General features: G+C 39.8%; 1 protein-coding gene across 1 annotated transcript in view; it reads left to right on the top strand.

The window, feature by feature from the left end:
- Window positions 1-3423: 3423 nt before the first annotated feature.
- LOC139742610 (sodium-dependent multivitamin transporter-like) overlaps window positions 3424-25822 on the top strand; it is a 32292-nt gene continuing 9893 nt past the window's right edge. Inside the window, exons 1-5 of the mRNA XM_071653135.1 lie at window positions 3424-3639; window positions 19839-19956; window positions 21461-21528; window positions 21920-22074; window positions 24675-24812. Of these exons, the coding sequence (XP_071509236.1) occupies window positions 3442-3639; window positions 19839-19956; window positions 21461-21528; window positions 21920-22074; window positions 24675-24812 (677 nt within the window). The 5' untranslated portion in view covers window positions 3424-3441. The remainder of the gene's footprint in view (window positions 3640-19838; window positions 19957-21460; window positions 21529-21919; window positions 22075-24674; window positions 24813-25822) is intronic.

The following is a 25822-nucleotide window of genomic DNA, read 5'->3' as shown; positions in this document are numbered from 1 at the left end:
GTATGTGTACTGCGTGGGGAAGTGTACGGTGATTAATTAATTTTGTGTGATTGTTGTCAACCTCACAAATCTGTTATAAATATTTCTGTATTGTTATTTGTTCATTGTAAGTATTTGTAAGTGTGTCAGTACCTGCCATGTGTTCAGAATAGGACCATGGACCTGATATATGTCAACATGTCATTTGTTTTTACTTATCAATAAAGACATGATTATAACATGATTACAACAGTATAGGTTGTCCACGTGTTGGCGTGATAATATCAGCAAAAGCAAAACTGAAGCAACGTTCATGCTGTATTCACCTACAGTTTATTTCGGCGCACATATTTTCGAGCGATTCGCTTTTTCTCGACGGTTGATACTGACAGAACAATAACAATTACTACGTCATAATGATTTTGCAACCGCGTTACCAAGGAAGTAAATGAGTCTTTGATGTCTATGAAAGACTCTCACACGCGAAAGGTTTTGTAACCACATACCATCCAACATCACAGCAGTTCATGAAGAAGGTTAGGAAGGAATGGCCAACGCTTAAACAAGTTCAATCACTAGCCCCCGAGGTAGCAGTACATCCCCTGCATTTCCAACGACAGCCACCTAATCTCAGAAAGTTTGCTAACACGATCTCAAGTCCACAAAACAATCAGACCTATACTGGAAACCAGAAAAGGTGGAACAACTGATGTCAGATATGCAACCATCTAGTCACAGATACAGAAATCAAACTTGGATCCAGCCACAGCCTTCGTCCGTCGTCAGATGTATGAAGAGTTGCTATTATTTTCCACGGTTATTGACACTAAACCAAATATATTGCATTTATATCATGTAAAATACGAAATGTATATATACATATTTTGTGTTTTATATTTTCTTTTGATTGCCTATTTTGTTTAATTTAATCAAAATGCAGGACGTAACGAGTATTTCTACGCACTGTGAAAGTGTATCTTCGAGGGTAAATCGAGCAGTGAGTGAGAGCAACGTGAGTTGTGAAAGACTTGCCCTTGCGACTTGTCCGTCGTAGTCGTCCCACAGTCTCCGACCACCATGGACATAAACGAGACCACTACGATGGCGAGCACCAATGCAACGATGAGCGGAAACACGCAGCCTTTCTCCGCCATCGATTACGTGGTCTTTAGCGCTATGCTGGCGGCTTCTCTAGCCACAGGTCTCTACCACGCATTCGCAGGTGGTGGACAGACTACAACGAGAAGGTATGATAGGAGTACTGATTGTGAGATGAGAGTCTATAGAGTATACTCTTATTACCCTTTTTCTTTTCTTGTCATTTTGGTTTCGCGTTTGAATGTCTAATAAATATGATATTGTCGCAATCAGGGAACTCGTGTGAGAGATAGAGAAAAAAATCGCAATGAATTATTGTATTGCTGTATAGATTCATATTTGTTTTGATATATTTTGCTAATTCATCTATTGATTAACACGATTCCATACAAAATATTCAGCGCTTTGATTTTTTTTAAACACATGGTACTCTGATCTGAAGCATAATCAAGATATTAAAGAAATTCGTAGTACAAGTACATAATAACTGTATAATGACGATAGCAAAACGACAGCACAAATCAGCTGTCTGCAATGCAATCTATATAGCATGTTCTGAATTAGTTCAGCTATCGTAATTAACTGCTTCAGTCGTCTATGGATATTGTTGTCACTTTCTGGAATATGCCTGTCATAGAGTGTCGACTGTTATTTTCATTCACAGATATCATATTATCACATATATATATATTTTTTTTCCAAATGGACTTTGTACTCTTGCATTGTGAAGCAACTGGTGTATATACTTGAATGGCACTCGTTTACAGAAGTTTGGTGGCGTGTATTAAATATCAGGCTTTAGCCCACCACGCCTTCATTCCAAACACGGTTAAGAATGATATTCCGCAGGCTATTGTCTTTTTTGACACGGATGGGGAAACACACACGCACACACACACAGTACACACACACACACGCACCCACGCACGCATTCACACATAAGCACGTCGCCACATATACGAGTTCACTATTTAGGTCAGGAATTTTGAGGTATGTGTACCGTGAATTTAGCATTCTTTTCATCTAATTGTTGACGTCAAAGGCCGGGAAAATTAGTGTAAGGCAACGCCCGTCATGCATCCCGCCCATCATATTTTTGTTGTATAACACGAAAACAGACAAGTGATTCAATAAACGAGTCTATATGAATGTAGTGATTAGTAACCCAGTCAGTCCATCAAGTTTTCAATTGATTGAATAAAGTCAGACTTTCCTCTCTGACATCACTTTATCTATTGGCTCCACAGTTAATAAGTGATTTAACTGCAGTTAGATCACTCGCGTAGTATACCCACAAAACATGATCAGTCACGCGGGGTAAAATATCCTTCCCGTTAACAGCAGGATTCCTCGTACAAATGAACATTCCAGAAAACCTGACACGATGTCTCAACCGATGGGCCGCGAAGCTCTTGCAGTTTGGCTGCCATGTCTTCCCAAAATAGTAATAATGATAATGATGATGATGATAATGATACTACTACTACTACTACAAATGATAAAGATAACAATAATAATAATGATAATAATAATAATAATAATAATAATAATAATAATGATAATGATAATGATAATAATAATGATAATAATAATAACAATAATGATGATGATAATAATAATAGTAATTATTATTATTATTATTATTATAACAATAATAACAATGATACTACTACTACCACTACTACTACTACTACTACTATACAATAACAATAATAATTGTATTTGATCTACACATGTAGCTGGGCCTCAAAAAACTATAGGAGCCGAAGTAGGTTATGCCTCTGGATGAAAATGGTTGAGAAGCGCTGTCTTACATCACAGTTCCATTCCACATTGAAACTGACGTCATTTTAGGTATGAAATAAGGAAAACAAGGCAACAGTCCGTTTGAAGATCCAAATAGATCAGCTTGATCGCGGATTGTTTCAAATCTCTCGCACAATATTATCATTATTTGTGGCATGCAATAACTCTATTTCAGAGTAACAACATTTTGTAACATGATAACATTGCATGCTGGGAGTTGAGACTCAACCGAAATCAAGCAGAAAGAACTTTTATGTTCCATTTTATCATTTTATAGTACAGTGTATATATAGACCCAGATGAATTACAGCTACGGTAATTGTAGAACTGTGTAGTCTGTAAGACAAATCGCACTAACACAAGAATCGCAATGTTCCATTAACGACGTCTTCATCAGTTTAGGCATTGTGCATGTTACTGTCATATACACAAATACGTCCAGTATCAATTGATTTCGGAAATCACAGGGAGGGCTGCTTAGTCCATTATTGGTAGAAAAAGGAAACCTTTGATCTTTCTTTTATTTTTTCACATAGGTTCCTGTTGGCCGATCGCAGCATGTCCAGTCTTCCGATTGCACTATCGACAGTAGTCTCATTCCTGTCGGCGATCACACTGTTGGGTCATCCGGCTGAGATCTACCAAAACGGTATCCAGTACTGGCTGGTCTCATTCAGCTTCATCATCAGGGTCTCCGTCCCCATTTTCGTCTTCGTCCCAGTCTACTACGGCCTGGGGCTGGTTAGTGCCTATCAGGTGAGAAGAAAGGGGAAAGCGGTGGTAGAGAACATGATGGAAACACGACTGTTCGTGGTTGATCGATCGATTAATCGAACACTTAATATCAAAACGCTTAAGTGTTGTGTCTGTTTCTATGATATTTATCATGCAAGACAGCTTATAGGAGTAATACTACAATCAATGTTGGCCTATGCAGACAGGTGCAACCAATCACAATTCAATTTACGCAGTAAATATGACAGTGAAAGCCTTGAATGGAGAAAATACTAGCCTACAAAGCAAACGGAGAATAGAAGACAAAATCATTTAGCCCGAATTAGAAATTAAAAACAAAAAGACTGCTCTAACAGTTGACACGGAGCTGCAGCTGAGTAAAGAGAGACAACAAGATCGATGTGATGAAAAACAAATAACTACGGCGGAAATGATTGAGAGTTAAGCACGACCACATAGTGAGTAGTTCATCGACAATCAGGGTTGTGCCCCTTTAATAATATATTCATGCCTCTGTCGTATGTTTTCATGCGTTTCATCCTAGTCATTTCTCGTTTGATTGGGTGGGTATTTTACAACGAAATATTTCACACTGTTCAGGTTTTGTCGTTTTACATTAAACATTCAGGTAGTAGTGGGATCACTATATGATATATGTGATAAAAACCTAAAATGGCATGAAGGTTTTTATCTCATATTGTATATATGGTGATCCCACTACTACCTGAACGTTTTGTATATATGTATGTATGTATAGATAGATAAATAGATAGATAGATAGATAGATAGATAGATTATGTTGTTAAAGGGATCGTACAGTTTTGGTTGAGACCTAATTTCAGGTTTCTAACATTTTTCTGTGAAATAATGAGAAACCTCTTGTGAAATATGAAAGAGCATGTTATTCTATGAGGAATTCAACGTTTATTTGATGAAAATTGGTTTTGAAATTGCTGAGATATCCAAAAAGAGCGATGCTAATAAAGTGTGGGACCCACACTTTATTACGATCACTTTGTTATACTTTGTTTTTGGATGTTTCAGGCATTCCAAACCCGATTTTCATCAAATAAACTTTGAATTCCTCTTAAAGTGGTATGCTCTGTACTATATCATAAGTGTTTTCTTGGTATCTCGCAAAAAGTTAAAAGCCCAATTCTCATCTCCACCAATACTGTACCTTCCCTTTAAAGCGACGTCACGCAGAACAGTCGACTAAAATGTAGACGTCACGCAGAACAGTCGACTAAAATGTATTTTGGTTTTTTAGTCATAATTCCGCAAAACCAGATCTATGGCAATGTCACAAATCATGAGATCATTGCGAACGTTGCACACACTTTAGCAAACATGTCGACGACTGCAGCTGAAAATGCAATATGGAGGATGTTCGATTGATGCTATTGATTATGAAAATATTGGCAGCGAAACACTCTACACAGCTGATTAAAGTTGGGTTTTACGATCAATACATAATAAGATGTTTACTCCTGCCAAACGAGTGTTGGGGAGAAAACTGAAAGAAACAAAAATTGGCTTCTCGGATTTATCAAAAGCTTTGGAGATGTTTTCTTTTTCTTTTTCTTTGAACTACTGAGTGAATTGTCAACATTTTTTATGAACGTTGTCTTACTGAATGAGTCAGTTCTAACTGATTACCTTTGATTTCAACAGATCCTCACATCTCGATAGAAATTCGTATACATGAACAGGCCTTAGTGAAATGAGATGACGCAATGATAGATAACGGAGATAATTACTAGAATGATGTCCACAGTATAATATGTCACGGTATGATATGTAACGGACGCTTGTCATCGTGAGTATCTGTTAGCTGTGTGTAGTTTGTGGGTTGGGACGGGGTTTGGTAGCTCGGAAAAAAAGGAGCGATATTTAATTTGCTGGAGATGCAATGGAACACGATAACTACGCGTGCTGCAAAGCAAGTTTGCATGGCGTTACCGTCCGGGAGAATATGCTCACCTGATTATCACTTCAGATTAACTGATGAGAACACTATCTCCTCACCTTTACCGATCAATAATGTACCTGAATCAGTGTAAAGATACATAAGAAAAATGTATTTGATTGTGCATTGCTGACTACAGAGCCATTACAACCGGATATATCAGGAATCTAAATAAAAATGAGAAATTGCTTTTATTTCTCTACATACTTTCATAGGACAATGATTCGCAACATACTGACTGGAGTATGATCTCTATGATAAAATTTCTACCCACTCTCGTTCGCAATTTCATTCTGTAGTTATTGATTAAATCAGAGAGGTATTGACTTGAGGTTCTTTTTTCTTTTTGGCAGAAGAATGAAATAGTTGCTGCACTCTGTGATGATTCTATTCCACGGTCATTTAAGTTTTTCTCTGAACAGTCGCTATAAGGCAGTTTTTCTCGACGTTTGTAGAGTTGAAAATAACAATAACAAACACTATCAGGCAGCCAAGACGCCGATGACAAGCATGTTGTCATACCTTACGTTCTTCTTCATCATCACGAGTAGGACCCCTCTATATGAGTAACGTGTAGAAATCTGTCAAACAGTCTCAAACCTTACATTATGGTGCTGTAACGTTGTCCTTGTAAACGATATTTACCCCCTAGTAAACTACCCAAACTTCATTACATCATAAATTGTTTGTCACGGAGTGAAATAAGAGCATGTGCCAAAACCTAGTTTTTCATAATGATGTCACGCAATCAGGAGTCGATTACGTACGCGAAATGAACACATGGTATGCTCCCACGGCCAAATCGCAGCAGGGAGTGTTTAGTATGTACTGGGTCCAAACAACTGCGTCATATTCTACAGTATCGAGATGGGGGGGGGGGGGTGCAGACACGAATGAACTAAACTTTATTGCAGCTTGTCAAGCAGCACTCATCCCTACCTCCCCCCCCCCCCCAAAAAAAAAAAAAATCACATAAAAAATATAAAGCAACAAATCCACGAAATACACAAAACAAAACAAACAAACGCAAAAAAAAAACAACAACCAAAATTAAAAACAAAACTGTTACGACCAAAATCACTCCGAGAATGATCGCACAAAAGAAACAATCAACTGATGTTCAGGCGGTTTATTAACAGTGATATTGTAGGTACAGACTGGTAATCGGTTTCACATCAGTACAATAATGATCAATAAAAAACAAATATAAGTCAGTAATGGAATCACTTACGTACGCATTACATGCAATATCCCTGGAAATGTCCAAATACGATGCTCGATGCACAAACGAATGATCCGCGATGCACCGATGAATGATTCCTCTGACGTAACTCCAGAGGCACAGGTTACGATAGTCCACGGTATAGATCTGGGGTAAAATCCACGATATACGTCCACGGCGAAACGTGCAGAGTCCAAATGTTGTGACGACCACATCCAGTTGATGCGTTGAATGATGATTCACTTAATATTGTCCACCTAGGAATCCAGCCCGTCACAGCTTTGCCGTAGCAATGTCCGTTGACATTAAAAATATGGAGTCCAATGAAGGCACATTAATTCTCTGCAGGCAAAATGTCTCCCAGGCCAAGTATCTCCACAAACATAACAGGTCAGCAGGTAACACAGGACTGACTATAACAAGTCGCTTCAGAGCCAGAAGTGACGTAACTCTCAGAGCAGAGGTGTTGGGTACTCTGCCTACTGCAGAATTTCTCTGGCTTATATACTATCCATTCACCCCCTTCTAGCACATTCTATAACTCTCTCCAACCTACTAGCCAGTCCAAGTTCCAGGAAACCTGGATGACTCACTGCCTAACTATGTACAAAACATCATTACCAAAATTAACTACCAATCACATTGGGCTACAGGGACAGTGCCTCACTCAGCCAAATATGTTAGCACTTCCCAGAACTTTCTGGAATGGGTGAAATCATTCTAGATTGAGTGAGCTATAATGTATTTCCTGTTACATGCATGTACTGTATAGCTACATTGTATACCACCTAGAAAATTCTCCACTTATCTGGTCAGCCTGTATGTACTATATCTATACCACATAGAATGTTCTCCATTAATCTGGTCAACCTGTGTACATACACATTAAAACAGCCAGGCATACAGTACATCATACATGTACGTGTACATAACTACTAGTGTGTACATTTGTGACACCATCCCCCATGGGAAAAAGAAAGCCTTGCTGTAGCAAGGGTTTCTTTTACCTTCACAATTTCTCATTGTTATTTGCAACGAATGTGAAGTAAAGTCCAAGTCAAGCAACAATAATCACATACTATCACATGCCTTATGGATAGCTGTATTAATTCCATGTTCTCTTTTCATGGATACTATTTACAATGATATTGCTTGGATTCTCGGAGCTTATATAATCATATCAAACTGTTTTGCACACATTAATGAATATGCTAAACACATACACTGGAAATAATATGCGGTGAAAACTTTTCACCTTTGATACTCTCTTCATGTTACACTCTTGACAGAGCGTCGGCAATTACATTGTTTTTGCCTGCCACATGTTTGATTTTGAGTGCATATGGCTGCGTCATCATGCTCCATCTGAACAATCTGTTGTTCTTCATTTTGAACCGGTCTAAAAAGACCAAGGGGTTGTGGTCAGTATAGACTGTGATCTCCCCTTTGCTATTTGTCAAGTACACTTCGTATTGCTGGAGGGCAAGGATGAGACTGAGAGCCTCCTTCTCAATTGTGGAGTACTTCTTCTGGTATGTGTTCAATTTTTTGGAGAAGTAGCTAACTGGTCGTTCAGTGCCTTCTTCATCTTCTTGGAGCAAAACCGCTCCCACTCCCACATCGCTAGCATCTATTGCCACCTTGAATGGCTTTGCGAAGTCAGGAGCTGCCAAAACAGGCTCATTAGCAAGGACTGCCTTTAGTTTCTCGAAGGCTCTTTGACACTCATCAGTCCAGGTGTACTTTGCCTTGCCCTTCAGCAGGTTTGTTAGGGGGGTGACTACAGTGCTGAAATTTGGTACAAATTTCCTGTAGAAACCAGCCATGCCCAGAAATCTGAGCAACTCCTTCTTGGATTGGGGGATGGGAAAGCCTAGTATAGCCTCTACCTTGGCTTCTCTTGGCAATACTTGTCCCTGACCGACTACATGCCCGAGATACACCACTTTGGCCTTTGCAAATTCACTCTTTGCCAGATTAATCACCAATCCGGCCTCCCTGAGTCGATCAAAAAGTTGCCGCAAGTGTGTAATGTGCTCCTCCCACGTGTCACTATACACAAGGATGTCATCAATGTATACTACACAGTGGTCAAGTCCGGCAATGATTTGGTTTGTCAGCCGTTGGAAGGTGGCTGGTGCATTTTTCATGCCGAATGGCATTACTTTGCATTGGAACAAGCCATCTGGTGTAGCAAAGGCAGAAATCTCTCTGGCTTTGTCGGTCAAGGGCACCTGCCAGTATCCCTTTAGAAGGTCTATTTTACTGACATATGCAGAATTTCCGACCCTGTCAATGCAGTCTTCTAGTCTGGGAATGGGGAAAGAGTCTGTTTTCGTCACGGCATTCACCTTTCTGTAATCTATACAGAATCTTTGAGACCCATCCGGCTTGGGCACCATGACGATTGGGGAGCTCCAACTGCTTTTACTCGGTTCTATTATGTCATTGTCTAGCATGTATTGAACCTCTTCCCTTACTTTTTGCAGTTTGCTCGGGTTTAACCTGTAAGGGTTTTGCTTGATAGGGTCAGCATCTCCTACATCAACATCATGTACAGCCAGAGGGGTGCAGCCTGGTTTGTCTTTACACAGTTCTTTGTACTCATGTAACAGACTAGTCACATCTTTCCTCTAATTATCAGGTAGGTAGTTCAGTGCCTCATCTACTTTCCTTAACATCTCTGAGTTAGACAACCTGGCACTAGAGGGCTCACTTCCATTCTCATCTTGAGCTTCTCCCTCTTCATCTACTTCTTCTACTACCACCTGAGCTACGCCTACCGGCTGACTAGCCTTTCTCTCATAGTACTCTTTCAGCATGTTTATGTGACACACCCTCTGATCTTTTCGTCTGTCTGGCGTACTGATCACATAGTTCACATCATTGAGTTTCTTTTTGACACTGTATGGGCCACTGAACTTGGCTTTCAGTGGTTCACCTTGTATGGGCAGCAGTACAAGAACTTTGTCACCTGGGTTGAAAGTTCGGGCTTTGGCATTTTTGTCTGCCTTTCTCTTCATAGAGTCTTGTGACACTTTCAAGTGTTCCCTAGCTACCTCACAAGCCTTTGAAAGCCTTTCACGAAACTTTGACACGTAGTCAAGTAGGTGGACCTCATCATCCTCAATCATAAATTTCTCTTTGATGAGCTTCAGTGGGCCTCTAACTTCATGACCGTACACCAACTCAAATGGGCTGAAACCCGTCGACTCATTTGGGGAGTCCCTCGTTGCGAACAGTAGGAAAGGGATGCCCTTATCCCAATCCTCGGGATACTCCTCACAGAACGCCCTAATCATTGTCTTTAGGGTCTGGTGGTAGCGCTCCAACGCACCTTGGGATTGGGGATGATAAGCTGACGACTTCAGCTGCTTCACACCCAAACGATACATCACCTCTTGAAATATGCCTGACATGAAATTTGACCCTTGGTCAGACTGCACTTCCTTGGGCAACCCATACCTAGTGAAAAACTGCACTAGAGCATCTACCACAATCTTAGCAGTGATATTTCGCAATGGGATAGCCTCTGGAAACCGTGTAGACATATCCATGATTGTCAAGAGGTACTTGTGACCTGACCTAGTCCTAGGCAAAGGTCCAACACAGTCAACTAGAACCCGACTGAATGGTTCTTCAAACGCAGGTATCGGAATCAATGGCGCCGGCTTCACTGAATGCTGTGGTTTACCAGCCACCTGACATGTGTGACAAGTCTTGCAAAACTCAGCCACATCCACATTCAACCCTGGCCAATAGAAATGCCTCATGATCCGATCCTTTGTCTTTCTGATGCCTAAATGGCCGCCAACAGGTAACTCGTGAGCAATCCTCAAGATCTCACCGCGGTAACTAGGAGGGACAACAACTTGACGGACCACCGTCCAATCCTCATCAGCTGGCCTATGGGGAGGTCTCCACTTCCTCATCAAAATGCCATCTTTGACATAATAGCACTCAGGGACCTTTTCAGCCTCAGCCTCAGAACACGCCGTCTGAGACAAGCCTTTCAACTCAGAGTCTGCCTGCTGTGCTTCAACCAAGGAAGACTTGCTAAACAGCCCATCGCTGTTAGCCTCGGAGCCTAATACAGCAACCCCATCATTCAAATCCTTGAAAAAGGTTTCTGCCAACCAAACACCGGAATTCTCCTCCACATCAACAGAATCTGCATCATCTTGAACAGCTCTACGAGCCTGAGACCTAGTCACAACACAATCTGGGAAAATCCCAGGAAATTCCTCCTGCAACTGCTCAGTTTCAGCAACCACCACTGGTTTCTCCGAAACAACTGGAGACGCAGCCACCTTGTCCCCAGCCAAGTCATTCCCCAACAAAAAGTCAATGCCTGCCATGGGCAACTCAGGAACAACTCCAACAGTGACAGGACCAGAAACTAGGTCACACTTCAAATCCACTCTATACAGTGGCACTGACATATAACTGCCATCAACAGTCTGAATCAAGACTTTTGCATTCACTGCACTATCTGGTGGAAAAGTCATACCACCATCCACCATCAATGACTGAGAGGCCCCCGTATCCCGCAGGATGACCACTGGCTTACCTGCCTCACCAGAGGTACATGGGGTCACCTCACCATCAAACAAAAAGCTACGATAGCTCTCATCCACCTGCTTCAGCCTATCTTTGAATTTGGGAGACTGACTTTCAATGGCCTGTGTTTCACTGAACGGGACACTGTTTTCGGGTAGGACACTTTTTGACATGACAAATCCCAAGTCCTTCTTTGTTTTGTTTTGCAACTTCCAACACTGTGACTTTACATGCCCTGTCTTGTTACAGTGAAAACATTTAATGACATTTGCACTTGTACCGGACCCTTTGTCAGATTGAGGCTTTGGTGTCGATGAAGTTTCAGAACTCGTGCCTTTTTCAGAACCAGCATTCTTTGGACTGCTCGACTGATTTTTGTCTCTCTTATTTCCAGAGAAATTCCTGAAAGGTGGTCTGTTGTCATTTCTGTGGGTCAGCTCATACTCATCAGCCATCAAGGCTGCTTTATGCAAACTTGTCACTTTGTGATCATCCAAATGTGACCTCACACTGAAAGCAACACTCTTTTTGAATTCTTCCAAGAGAACAACCTCACGTAGGTTATCAAAATCCTGATCCACTTTCAGGGACCTGTACCACCTATCAAACATCATTTCTTTTTCACGAGCAAACTCAACATGTGTCTGGCCTGGTCTGCGGTACGAATTTCTGAACTTGTGTCTGTATGCCTCTGGCACCAACTCATAGGCATTCAACACTGCCTTCTTGACTGTAGCATAGTCACGTGATTGCTCTTCAGAGAGAGATGAGTACACATCGGCTGCTTTGCCGACAAACACACTTTGAAGGAGCAAGGGCCAAAATTCCTGTGGCCAGTTCAAACTGTTAGCCACCTTCTCAAATGACACAAAGTATGCATCAACCCTGTTTTCTTCAAATTTTGGCACCAATCGAATGTTCTTGGCCAAATCGAATTCAGGGGGAGCCCTTTCACGATTTCCAACAGTCTGTGCATGAGTCAATTCCATCTCACGCAATTTCACTTGTTGCTCCACTTCAAATTTCTTCTGTTCCATTTCAAATTTCTTCTGTTCCATTTCAAGTTTCTTCATTTCCAGTTCTTTTTGTTCTTTCTCCCTCTCTCTTTCCAATCTCATCTTCTCTTTCTCCATTTCCAATCTAGCTAGCTCAAGCCGTGTTTGATCTGAAATTTGAGCTTGATCTGGAGTGTCAATTTCTTCTTTGAGCTCCATGTGACCAGCTACTAAGTCAAGAATCTCTGCCTTTCTTGCACCTTGTGGAACATCCACATTTAAATGCTGTGCAACAGCAGTCAAATCACATTTGCGTAACCTTTGCAAATCTTTGAGGGACAAATCTGTCCTCTGAACAAATGCCTGAACATCCATTGTACTGATTGACATTGTCACAATGTATTACACACAATATACAAGTGAACAATCAACTCAACTGGTATTTTGTCTGTACCAATATTCTGGCTTCCGGAACGTTCCAAATTCTAAGTTTTGGCTTTAAATTCAATTTCCCGGACAAGCCCCCAATTTTGTTACGACCAAAATCACTCCGAGAATGATCGCACAAAAGAAACAATCAACTGATGTTCAGGCGGTTTATTAACAGTGATATTGTAGGTACAGACTGGTAATCGGTTTCACATCAGTACAATAATGATCAATAAAAAACAAATATAAGTCAGTAATGGAATCACTTACGTACGCATTACATGCAATATCCCTGGAAATGTCCAAATACGATGCTCGATGCACAAACGAATGATCCGCGATGCACCGATGAATGATTCCTCTGACGTAACTCCAGAGGCACAGGTTACGATAGTCCACGGTATAGATCTGGGGTAAAATCCACGATATACGTCCACGGCGAAACGTGCAGAGTCCAAATGTTGTGACGACCACATCCAGTTGATGCGTTGAATGATGATTCACTTAATATTGTCCACCTAGGAATCCAGCCCGTCACAGCTTTGCCGTAGCAATGTCCGTTGACATTAAAAATATGGAGTCCAATGAAGGCACATTAATTCTCTGCAGGCAAAATGTCTCCCAGGCCAAGTATCTCCACAAACATAACAGGTCAGCAGGTAACACAGGACTGACTATAACAAGTCGCTTCAGAGCCAGAAGTGACGTAACTCTCAGAGCAGAGGTGTTGGGTACTCTGCCTACTGCAGAATTTCTCTGGCTTATATACTATCCATTCACCCCCTTCTAGCACATTCTATAACTCTCTCCAACCTACTAGCCAGTCCAAGTTCCAGGAAACCTGGATGACTCACTGCCTAACTATGTACAAAACATCATTACCAAAATTAACTACCAATCACATTGGGCTACAGGGACAGTGCCTCACTCAGCCAAATATGTTAGCACTTCCCAGAACTTTCTGGAATGGGTGAAATCATTCTAGATTGAGTGAGCTATAATGTATTTCCTGTTACATGCATGTACTGTATAGCTACATTGTATACCACCTAGAAAATTCTCCACTTATCTGGTCAGCCTGTATGTACTATATCTATACCACATAGAATGTTCTCCATTAATCTGGTCAACCTGTGTACATACACATTAAAACAGCCAGGCATACAGTACATCATACATGTACGTGTACATAACTACTAGTGTGTACATTTGTGACAAAACACACACACCCATGGATCATGTCGCACTTCTCCCCTGTTTACAGGAATACAGATTCCACGACCTTCACATTTTGTTTGCAGGCGTCATGTAAAACTCAAGTCTGTCCAAACTTGGGTCTCACCCATGTTGCCATGCGACCGTGTCACTTCTTCCGGTCCATCTGTGCAGATGCCATCTGTTTCACACCTTTTGCGTGGCATTGCTATCGTAGCTGATGTGTTCCCCCAGAGAGATCCTCGTTAAGACTAAATGGTTGAAACTTTACCGTTAATCGCTCCTCGTGTTGTTCAAATACTTCTTTCGCTGTGAAGGATGTTGTGCGATCAGTATCTGGCGCATGACAATTTATGCGATATCACTCAAAGGAATCGTATTGCTGTGGATCTAAGTTTTGGAAGCTGATATTTTGGAATTGCCTGGTGCGGTCATTGCAAACTATCGTAAAAACAAATCAGAACAGATGACCTCTTTATTTGTAGAGAAAGTTGAAGTTGATAATGCATCACTCCACTGAATTCATTTTCATGACGAATTACCTAAGCCCAACAGCAGCTACGGAAGCATTTCTTTCGTATTGCAATGTTTCCTTCTCATGGCTGAACCCGGCAGACGCACATGCTTTACATTAAAGGGATGGTATAGTGTTGGTGGAGATGAGGAGTGGACTTATAACTTATTACGAGATACCCAAAAACCACTTATGAAATAATACAGAGCATGCCATTCTAAGAGGAATTCAAAGTTGTTAGATGAAAATCGGTTTTGGAATGGCCGAGACATCCAAAAACAAAGTAAAACAAAGCCATCCTAATAAAAGGTGGGTCCCACCTTTTAATAGGATTGCTCTGTTTTGGATATCTCAGCCATTTCAAAACCAACTTTCATCAAGTAAACGTTGAATCCCTCTTTGTATTACATGCTCTTTTACATTTCGTAATAGGTTTTTCACTATCTCACCAAAAACTGTTAGAAATCTGAAGATAGGTCTCAACCAAAACCATACGATTCATTTAATGCTGTTAGTTGAGGGGCACTTTTTACCCCAGACACATCCCTCTGTGGAACTCCTTGCCCCAAAGTGCCATCAGCTCACGTTTAGTCAACATCTTCCTGGAGAAAATAAGAGACGTTGACTTTGGCAACTAGTCATATTTCCAGGCATTAAATTTTTAATCTTGTACATGGACCGTAAACACCTTTTTTTTTTTGTTCACACGCCGAGACTGTATTAATGAAAGCCTTTCATCAGTTGTGCGAGTATACTCCAAGGAGGTTCTGCGCAGTATTGGAAAAAGAAAAAGAACGCATAATAATTATAAGTTTGATCTGTCGACTTCAACTGAAATAAACTGAAAAGTGGGAGGGGCTTGTACAAGAACTTTTTACTGTATTTCAGGCAAATGGACGAACTTTAACGATCAAGTTGATATCTGTAATTGTGTACTGCGTGTTTGAAATGTGACAGTTTTAGATTCTCGTTGATATGCTTGTCATGCTATTACCACGTGTCGATTTTCCCATCATGTATTTTCTAATCAGGCTAGGACTGATTGCAACTGCAGTATAAAAAACAGGAAGTCGATGAAATGCTGACTTTCATCCCACGGCCTTCTATGGCGACTTCTCTCCGGTTTTTAAGACCGATATCGTGCATATAGACCCCGATGTTTCCCAAGCATGCACTTTTATGCAACCTGCGTGTTTGACTATAGTATAACTTTCTGTGTGCTTGAAAAGCAGGTCATGCAGAAGCCGTCGTGTCCGGTTGGCAAATGTATTCCCTGACGTAGAGGATGAATTACAAGGAGTAACTCTATGTTACCAGGGAGGTGAGACACCAGATCACCCTTCCTCCAAACACATGCCGTAATGTCGCGCAATATATTCGCCCACCATTAGCCTGCCACTCGTGAGCATCCCCGTCCCTGTCCAGTGGCATAACACATAAAGAGGGGGAATGTCCTCATTGGGACCATTGATAAGATTATACATTATAGCAAGTACGTTTCAGGAACAACACCCAAAGAATTCAAGCGATATTCGGGCATCTTCTTTGGGCTCCCACTAAGCCAACTGGTGTTGAGAGACAACAAGATTTACACCTTTTTTTTTTCATCATTTTTATCTTTAAAAAAAAATAGTTTCCTTCACGCTTGTTAGTTCGTTGTACCTTCACTCTTTGTTTTTTGCTGTGTTGCACTGTTTTAATCAAGTTAAAAAGAAAATACGTCCTGATGACACCCCCCCCCCCCCTTCTCGACTATACAAAGACTGTGTTCGGGCTGAGAGACTGACCCTCTATTCATTTTGGGATGGTTGAATGTCTAGAGGTAGAATGTCTATAGACGTTACACTTACACCTCTCGGACGGTTAGATGTCTATACAGCGAGGAAAGGAAGCACAGGAATCACGCGCCGGCTGGTATTAAGATTTACCAAAGTCGGCATTCCAAAGCTTTCAGGGCAAAGGGTAGAATCATATCAAATTTAGTGTGCAGCGACCTAGCAATTCCGCAAGCAATCTTGACAGGCAAATATCTCTTTCCAATGTTTTTATTTGGAAGTAAAAAATATAGCAACAATGATGAAGGAAATAGACCAAAGTTATATCAGCCAGGTTGATCATTTCGTCCTTTTGTGGGCCTCATGACGGCGGCAAAGGGCATTGGTTTGATTTTTTTTTTACCTCGTCTCATTCTAAGATGGTTTCGTCAGAATGCACCATGCACACATGCTACTGCATAACAATGTCCAGTTGTACTTGTCTCTATCAATATCTGAGTATTTTCCACCTTTGACAAGCCATTGATGATATTTCGCAGCAGTATAGTTTGAATTTGCTTACCCCTTAGAAGAGCTTTTTACGTGACTGAACGATGTATGTGGATAATTGTGTATGAATGCATGCTATAGTGTCTGTGTGTGTTTGTTATGCAGTTCAGTAGTGTCGTATATTAACAGTGTATTTTCCCCCGATAGAGACGTTGGAGTGGTATTTACTAGATGAGCGTGTAGACAATGTCACACATGAGAGCAGACTCAAAGTCAATAATTGCCATCAGAAATCGCATATTGACAGGCGTGAAGGATCTCAAAAGCTGATATATCATTCACTCAGCCCTTTTCTTTTCTGAAGTGATATGTTTGCCTTTACTATCATGTGAAGAAGCAACATGACGCGTTTTGTGGCGTTGTGTGAGAAAAATGTTCTGTTTCAAGATGTTGTCCATAAGTCATTGAACAGACATAATTAAATGAAATTACACATGTGTGTTGTATGAGTTTGAATGTTTGGTTGGTTGTGTGCGTTTGTCTTTGACTGTGTATTGTACTAGGTGTTTCAAAAAACATTTCCCACTTTTGATTCTTAATAATTCATAAACTATATATCAGATAACACTGTCATTGATATGAGTAATAGCTGAATAGTGTACAATTTGGTTGGAGGGAGTTTGAATATGAAAACATAAATCAGTTTCATGAAATCCATGATTAATTTCACAGTTAGGTTCCAGATTTTGCTCTATTTTCAACCCTCTGTACAAAATTTCACTTTGCACAGGGGTCAATGGGTGTGTATGGGAGTGTGTGGTTAACACCCTGACAATGGTCCTAAACAATGGTTAGGGTTTGAATGCTTCATTATTTATTCATGAGAAATTCCACTATCACAACTAGTCTTTATTCAGCCTCTGGCAGTATCCGCGTGTAAAAGTCAAATGCCTGCCGATACTGTTGTTGGGTCTCGACAGTGCTCTCCCTACTTCTGAAAAATGAAATTACAATGAATACCTTCTGTTCTATCGTAAACATGGTGACAGGAAGCAAAGAAAATCAATTAGAGTATACACTTGTGTGAATGGAGCCTTAAATAAATCTAGTGTGAAACATATCCCCCAATGATAAATGCTGCTGAACTCTTAACCAAAAATGATTTCTTTTTTGTCAGACTATTTAATTAGTAGACAGTTGTATTAAAATGAGGAACTTTAGATCATTTATGCTTATTTACATCCCAAATTTAGTGATATGTGAAGCAAAAATTGAAAATGATTGCCAGCTGGAATGGAATGTGGTGTTTGCAAGCACATGGAAACGTGTGCTTCCTCTTTCCATGTGCATGCAGTTTACCCTTTACCGTGCATGAATCCAGACTAGCAGTGCCCAGGGCAATCCACATGAATTATTGATTAAGCATTCATGTGCCTGGGAGCACAAGACTGACGCCTAGTCAACAGGTGGTTCAGGCATGTCTATTGTTCAGGGCCATTGTCAGCACACACTCACATACACATCATTGGTTCCTGTGCAAAGTTCATTTTTGTACAGAGGGTTAAAAATTGACCAATATCTGAAACCTTACTTCAAAATCAATCTTAGATTTAATGAAACTGATTTATGCTTTCACATTCAAATTACCTTCAACCAAATTGTACACTATTCAGCTATCATTTATATCAATGACAGTTTTATCGGATGAATGGTTTTTGAGCTATTAAAGATCAAAAGTGGGAAATGTTTTTTGAAACACCTAGTATATCACAGTAAGTATTTCTGCGTGGTAAAAATCTTCATTCTCAATGTATTATATGTTGCAACATTGTTTATCACAGTTTCTGTTAAAATCTTTGCGCACTGTTTGTACAGTGTAATGTGATTACTGTTAGCATAATACGGAATCTGTAGATACCGTGTACATATGTACCATAAAAGGCAAATATGAGTTATCACCCCCCCCCCCCCCGCAAACTTGGAACTGCTGGTAGAAAATGTCCATAATGTTTAGATGTGAAATCTTGAAGTTATAAACAGCACATATACCGAATGTCCCAACAAAAATTACAACGGTACCCTCCGCAACGATAACTTTAAAAATAGTGAATCAATCCAAACACAATTTCAGGGTATGAAGCTATAACTCATTGCCCACATCTTACAGAAAACCCCATTCAATTTGCTTCAGTGGTCAAAGAGAAATAAGGCTTTTTGTAGAGTATTTCAGAAATCCCTTCCCTCCAAGTTCTGTCTATTGTGTTTACACATTAATATGCAGTTCCAAGAGCATCCAAGTGCTAAACTTGGAAGAATCAGACTCATGACATGCTTTACAACAATCCACATTTCATGTGACCGCTTAACCAAATTGAATGGGGTTTTCTGCAAAATAGAGCTAAGATGTTATATTTTAAGACCATGAAGTGACATTTAGATTGTTTAATCGTGTTGGTATTATCAATGCAAAAATCCGATTGTATTTTTTTTACATACTGTATTGTGTGGATTTGTAGTCAAGATTTGTCTCGTAATGTAAACTTCATAAAATATACTATCAAAACGCGAAAGTAATGAATAAAAGAGGCAGGTATGAAATACATGTTCATTGTTACACGGCTTGTAGTACCGGTGTACCTTCAAAATACAGTCCTGTTTACCTAAACAACAGCCTTCCTGGTATAAGATTTGAATAAACATTCACTCACCTCTTGCCTGCTTCAAACCCACTTATTCGGAATGCTTTATCACGTCTTTCCGATAAGATGTACGAACAGGATTATATAAGAATGAATAAATCTTTCTATCTTTTTGTTTCTCTTTTTTTTTTAGCCTAATGTGCAGTGCCTGTTCAGTAAAGAGAAACACTACTCTGTGATTTTGAATGAAAAGGGAAAATGACATTCCCTCGGGAAATATTTTCAGGACACCGTCGCTTTTTATTCTGATCGCCTGTATCGCTATAACAGAGACTACAAAATCACCAAAAGTTTTCAAGTCGAAATATTATTATGCTCTTGTTTATCAACTTTCGTGATTGTCCATATTGCAGTATTTACACCTGCGCTTTGGTCTGCTAGTTCGAATCTTCGGGACGGCTATGTTTATTCTTCATACCAGTTTCTACCTAGCCATCGTTTTGTATGCACCCGCTCTAGCCATCCAAGCAGGTAATTTTCAAGAGGAGGTAATGTTGAGGTAGTGAGAAAGGGGCGTGTCTACACAGTGAGGTAATGAGAGAGGGGCGTGTGTATTAAGTGTGAATAAAGTGCTGTACAGTGAGGAACTGATCAAATTGAATGACCATGTAAAGAATACAAACTGTGATAATGATGATTGTAATCATAATCATGATAATGATGATGATAATATATTTGCAATTTTCATTATCGGTACAAATGTATTGTTACAATCGGGACAACACATTTCAATGTCGTAGCCGTACAACATGTAACAAGCACCTGTTTCGACACATGATACAATCGGGTCTAGGACAATTACCTCCTGGGCAATTACTTCGGACCCTTTCTCTGGCCCTAACCCTAATCATAATCCTGAAGCTACATGTAACCCTATCCTTAACCCATACTCTCAACCCTAAACCTAACCCTAACCCTATAATCTTTGCTCTAATCTTACCACTAACCAGTACTTAGCCGGAGGTTATTGCCCTCGAGTGGTAATTGCCTGGATACGGATACGAACACGTGTCTGTCCATAGCAATAATCATATGTTAACAGACACGGAAATAAATGTTTGTTCTTCCAGGAACAGGATGTACAAAGTTCGTGTTGTTGTTTGTTAAGTCATGACTTTATTCAAGTTCAAGACAATGTGTATGAAACATATACCAAAACCAAGTCCTCCGTTTCATACAAAACGAGTGGCAGGTTAACAAAACACTTATGAAATAACTGTTGAAAATTACAATACACAGCACAAAAATCTACATACCACAACAATACAGTGGCAACGTTGAAAAATTCCTCCCGTACAATATCATAATCAAGAGTAGATTTAAATTAGAGGGGAATTTAAAGAGAAAAAAAAAGTTGATGAAGAAAGACAGGAAGACTTAGAATGTCGGAGACTAACGAAACACATGAGTCAGGATGAAATGCAACGAGACAAATACTATAGTACATGTACGTGGTGATATCACATTGAAGAAAATGCTTGTTGAGAGTATTTTCCTCCAATGAGCGCCTGTTTCAATGTAGCCATATATCATGAACGTATCTAATGTAGCCATACATGAACTTATCCAATCATACTGAATCGAATTACCAGCGGGGGCGGGGGAGAGGGGGGGGGGGGGGGGGGGTAATCCAACTGTTCACAGCGCAAGTTGACACATCAGCTCTGTGTCGAACACAAGACGGATCGAGTGCTTCAGATTTCATTCCAGGAAGTAAATCCTTCTGACAGACGCTCCTAACCCGAGAAAGAACAGTGTACATTGAGCTTGTCCAATGAACAACCCGTACCTGCTTGTATTTTGCCAGAAGTCATCATTACACTTGAGGTCAAAACAAATAAGACAGTGATTGCCTTTCAGTAGAGAGCTGAGACATGTATGGTGACACAATGCGAAAGAAACGGCAACACAGTAAGGCTTATGTACTTGAAAATGTTACATGGTGTAATTCATCTGCTTGTTTCTCCTTGTACAGTCACTCGTCTTCCGATGTGGGCCACCATTATGATCAGTGGGGCTGTGTGTACCATTTACACTGCACTCGTAAGTATGACACACACACACACACACAAAAAAAAACAGCTATGTAATGAATATCATATTAAAATAATTATGATGTTATCTGCACTTATCCACTTATCTTTCAACAAGTAACCAGGGTATCCCTTTATCTGCTAAGTGAGTACGCTTCGAGCTTACATTTACGTTAGCTTAAAGGAAATCGAGTGTCGTCAGAAAGAACGTCCACTTAATATTGGAAGTGCAACAACTTTATTGAGCGATTTGGCCAAACGTTTCAAAAAGTCAAATAACATTGCATGATATGTAAAGGTGTACACTTTGAAAGTATTAAATCCTCGATCGTGAACGGATCTTTCAAGAAGTTGATTGTATCTAATATTGAGAGATGTTTTTACTTCATGGTTGATTTCAGGGAGGAATCAAGGGAGTGATCTGGGCCGACGTGTTCCAGTTCTTCGTGCTGGTCGTTTCTTTCCTCACCGTGGTCATCCTCGGTTCCATTAGGGCGGGTGGCGTCGAACACGTGTGGGAATTCAACAGAGAAGAGGGTCACCTCAACTTTTTTGTGTGGGTCACGTCATGATAATCCCTCCCTTCCCCTCCCACCCCCCCCCTCTCTCTCTCTCTCTTCCTGTTTGTCTTATTTTGTTTGTTCGTTTGTTTGGCGTTTTTAACTAAACGCCGCACGATCGTATATTCTGACATAACATCACTGACGGGTGTCTTTAAAAGATTATGTTGCAAGTTTTTGTTGTTGTTTTTTTTTTCCTGGTGATACAAAACTATTAACAGTGTGTTTACAATTGATCGCAGCGAGTTCATATAAGATTACTTGGTGGAGAATATTGCTTGATATTTTCAGGAAATGGAATAGCTGTGTGTTTTGCATACTTGGTTTGACTCATATTCATTGATGACACTTGGCCCTGAGTTAATTGTTCACTTTTTTTGGCACCTGAGTTGTATACCTAGAAAAAACAACAAAAAAACAAAAAAAAAACAAAAAAAAATTTGATCTTAACCCTATTCTAACTGGGCTATTTGAGACCAAGTTTTTACGGGGGGGGGGGGGGTGTCAATTTGACCCCCCCCCCCCCCCCCCCCCTTCAGATCTCGGCCACCGATCGCGCGATAGCCGCGAAATTTTGCCTAAAGATAGAGCTGGATGTCAACTACAAGATTACATGGTCATACAATAGAAAAATATTTCCTTTCTATTTTCAATAAATTAATTATGCAAATTTGTGCATGAAATTATATTTTCACCTATAACTCCATCAAAAAGACGGAACGATTGCTAAATTTTTGTGTCAGAATTCCTCAAGACATATCAAACAATTTTCATGCAAAAAAATAGCGCAATCTAAATAAATTTCTTTTGTTTTTGTTTTGTTAATTTCTTATGTATTTTATTGTTTTTACGACCTTTTGTTTTCTATTGTTTTTTTGCCAAAATTTGTTGCAGGCACTTTTTCAGGCTTATCTACACTAGGATTGATTAATTTCAATGGTTAAAAGTTGAAATAATCTAATTCATATCAATTTAACCTAAAAACACGATTTGCATTGGATTTACACACGATATCATGAATTTGAGCTGTTTTTGGGTTGACATGCGTATGCAAAACATTATGTAACTTCAGAACGGTGTACGCGGACGTCGCAAATTTGTTCTCAAAATTTGCGGGAGACTTCAATGAAAAAAGTCGTGAAACAACGCGGCAAAATCTTTGCGCGTTGCGGAATCTTGGCGCGAAACGTCGAGGGGGGGGGGGGTGTCAATTTGACCCCCCCCCCCCCCCCAGCTAGAATAGGGTTGAGCTTGCTTTCTCTGTCTTTCTTTCTTACATCGGGCAACACCCCTACTTTTCTGCTTGTGTAATCTAGTACCATGGCAGTGAGTGCAGGAAATGTGTAGTGTTAATTGACTAAACGTTGCTGACCCAAGCTCAGAATCAAAACACGACCTTCCGAGGAAATGCACTTTGTCTCACATTCTTCTTGATTTTCCGATTGATCTGAATTCTGAGACCTAATCATAACACCAGCAGTGTCCCTTGTAAACATAATCATCTCTCTTATCTACGGACTTAACTGCCACATCGCGAAGTCACCATATCTAACGATTTCAGTTGTGTTGAGTGAGAGAGAAAGGGAGAGAGGAGGAGGGGGGGGGGGAGATGTTTTGCCACTTAAATTCGACCACATCCGTTTGAAACATCCGAGTTCGTATTGAAACTGGATCAAAAAGAATCTTATATCACGTATATCACGTAACCACAAACAACGCCAAAGTCAGTGTGAACCTCATTTACTAATAATGATAATGCCATTGTGGTTTATAGCACAATGTAATAAGATACAGGGCATGCGATCACCTAATCTCTTAGTTTGTCATCTTTTCCTAGATGGCAATGAATAATGCACAAAACGCTTTTAAGGGGCCAAACTAACGTGTGGTTTTTGTTGTAGAGTAAAGCTCATGAATAAAACATTGAATCATTTCAAATCTTCCCATCAGTATATGACCTCAATCATGTCAATAATTTACAATTTCAAATATTATTTTACATCACTGAACTCGCACTCGCTCATATAGTTATAATCAATCGAATTGGGCATTACTTCGATCTGTAAATGAATTGTTCGTATAGTTTCCTATATGCCGAGCACATTGTGCCAATTATGGTTGATTTAGATTACCACACGTACATCTAACTGCTCAACGAATATTTATTTACTATTCAGATTGTGTATCACAGAGGAACAAACGAATGAACAGGCCTGCACACATACGCAAAAGAAAAAGCAAACACATGTACAAAACAAGACCCCCCCCCCCCCCCCCCCCCATCGATCCGCGGTTCACGTAAATATAAACATATGCATATTGTATATGTATGATTGTGTAATAAATTTGTAAAGTGCTGTTTTTGGTCATTGTAACTTTCATTGAGATATGTAATTGTGATGTGAGATGTGTATGTATGTACTGTCCTGATTATTGTACAAATGTCAATAGGAACAAAATTTCTATGTCCCATCATAGACCAATAAAAGATGAATCTGATGAATCTGATCTGATGAATACTCTAACATTTTGACAGTTTAAAAAAAGGTTTCGAAATCACACATTAATGGTGTAAATTTGTAATGGTTTCTTTCAGGTTTTCACCGGATCCTACTGTCCGCCTGACGTTCTGGGGGGCCATCATTGGTGCTGGATTCCAAGGGTTGACTCAGTCGGTGAACCAGATTGCTGTACAGAGATTTCTCACTGCCAAGTCTCTCAAAGCCGCGCGGCGGTGAGTACCCGTGACACTGTTCATTGTTTGCTTTTGAACAATTCACATGTAGCTGTTTGTAACAGAAATAAACACTAGGCTATCTTATCATCTTGAATTCAAAACTTGTGTGGATTTACAAAGAACGTGTTTTTTTGTTTGTTTGCTTGTTTGCTTTTTTGTTTGTTTGTTTGTTTGTTTTTGACGACCTCAGCCTCACAGAATAAATCATTCAGTACTCAAATGAAACTGCTGGAGTATAATCCTTCATAGTGCATTCAGTAAAGTTGCAATGTTCTGTTTCGTCAGCCGAACATCCGCGAATACGTTTTTATGGTACTGTTTTCATTTTATGTTCTGTTATCGTATCATTGTGTCACGACATTCAATTTCACACCGTCGTTTGAAATAGAATTGTAGGGGCCTACATGTGCATGTATGTGAATGTAATCTATCATACAAACGTACTAAGTAGGCTTATAATGAATTATAACTTCCACTCTGGAACATACACTGATTCGAACTTGACGAATGATTGCAGATTATAAGTTACCGATGGACAGATTATACAGTTACCAATGGACAAGTCACACACTAATAATAATAATAATAATAATAATAATAATAATAATAATAATAATAATAATAATAGCAACAATACTACTACTAATAATAATAATGACGATGATGATGATAATAATAATAATAATAATAATAATAATAATAATAATAATAATAGTAATAATATGTGCAATAACGAATTGCAATTGCAGTTGCTCTGGTAACAAGTTGGACATTACATTTACAATACATGTATTGCAAAAATTGAAAAAGAAAAACCCCAAAACATTGTGATACCGACACCTGGTGTCCGTACAGGTGGTGAGATTTGATGAAAGTGCTGGGAATATTATTTGGAGAGAGTCAACTTTCCAATGGCATGCAGGAAACGATCTGGCTGGTATTGTAGAAATGGTGACTAAGACAAAAGCGGTAATGATAGCTTTAGCCCCGTCACACAAAGTGATAGA

This window comes from Diadema antillarum, unplaced genomic scaffold, assembly GCF_040938485.1.
Source record: "Diadema antillarum isolate AM-2024a unplaced genomic scaffold, OU_Dant_1.0 seq00001009_RagTag, whole genome shotgun sequence".
In the NCBI taxonomy this organism is placed as follows: Eukaryota; Metazoa; Echinodermata; class Echinoidea; order Diadematoida; family Diadematidae; genus Diadema; species Diadema antillarum.
The sequence above is the reverse complement of the archived record's forward strand: the minus strand, read 5'-3'. Positions and strand labels throughout refer to the sequence as shown.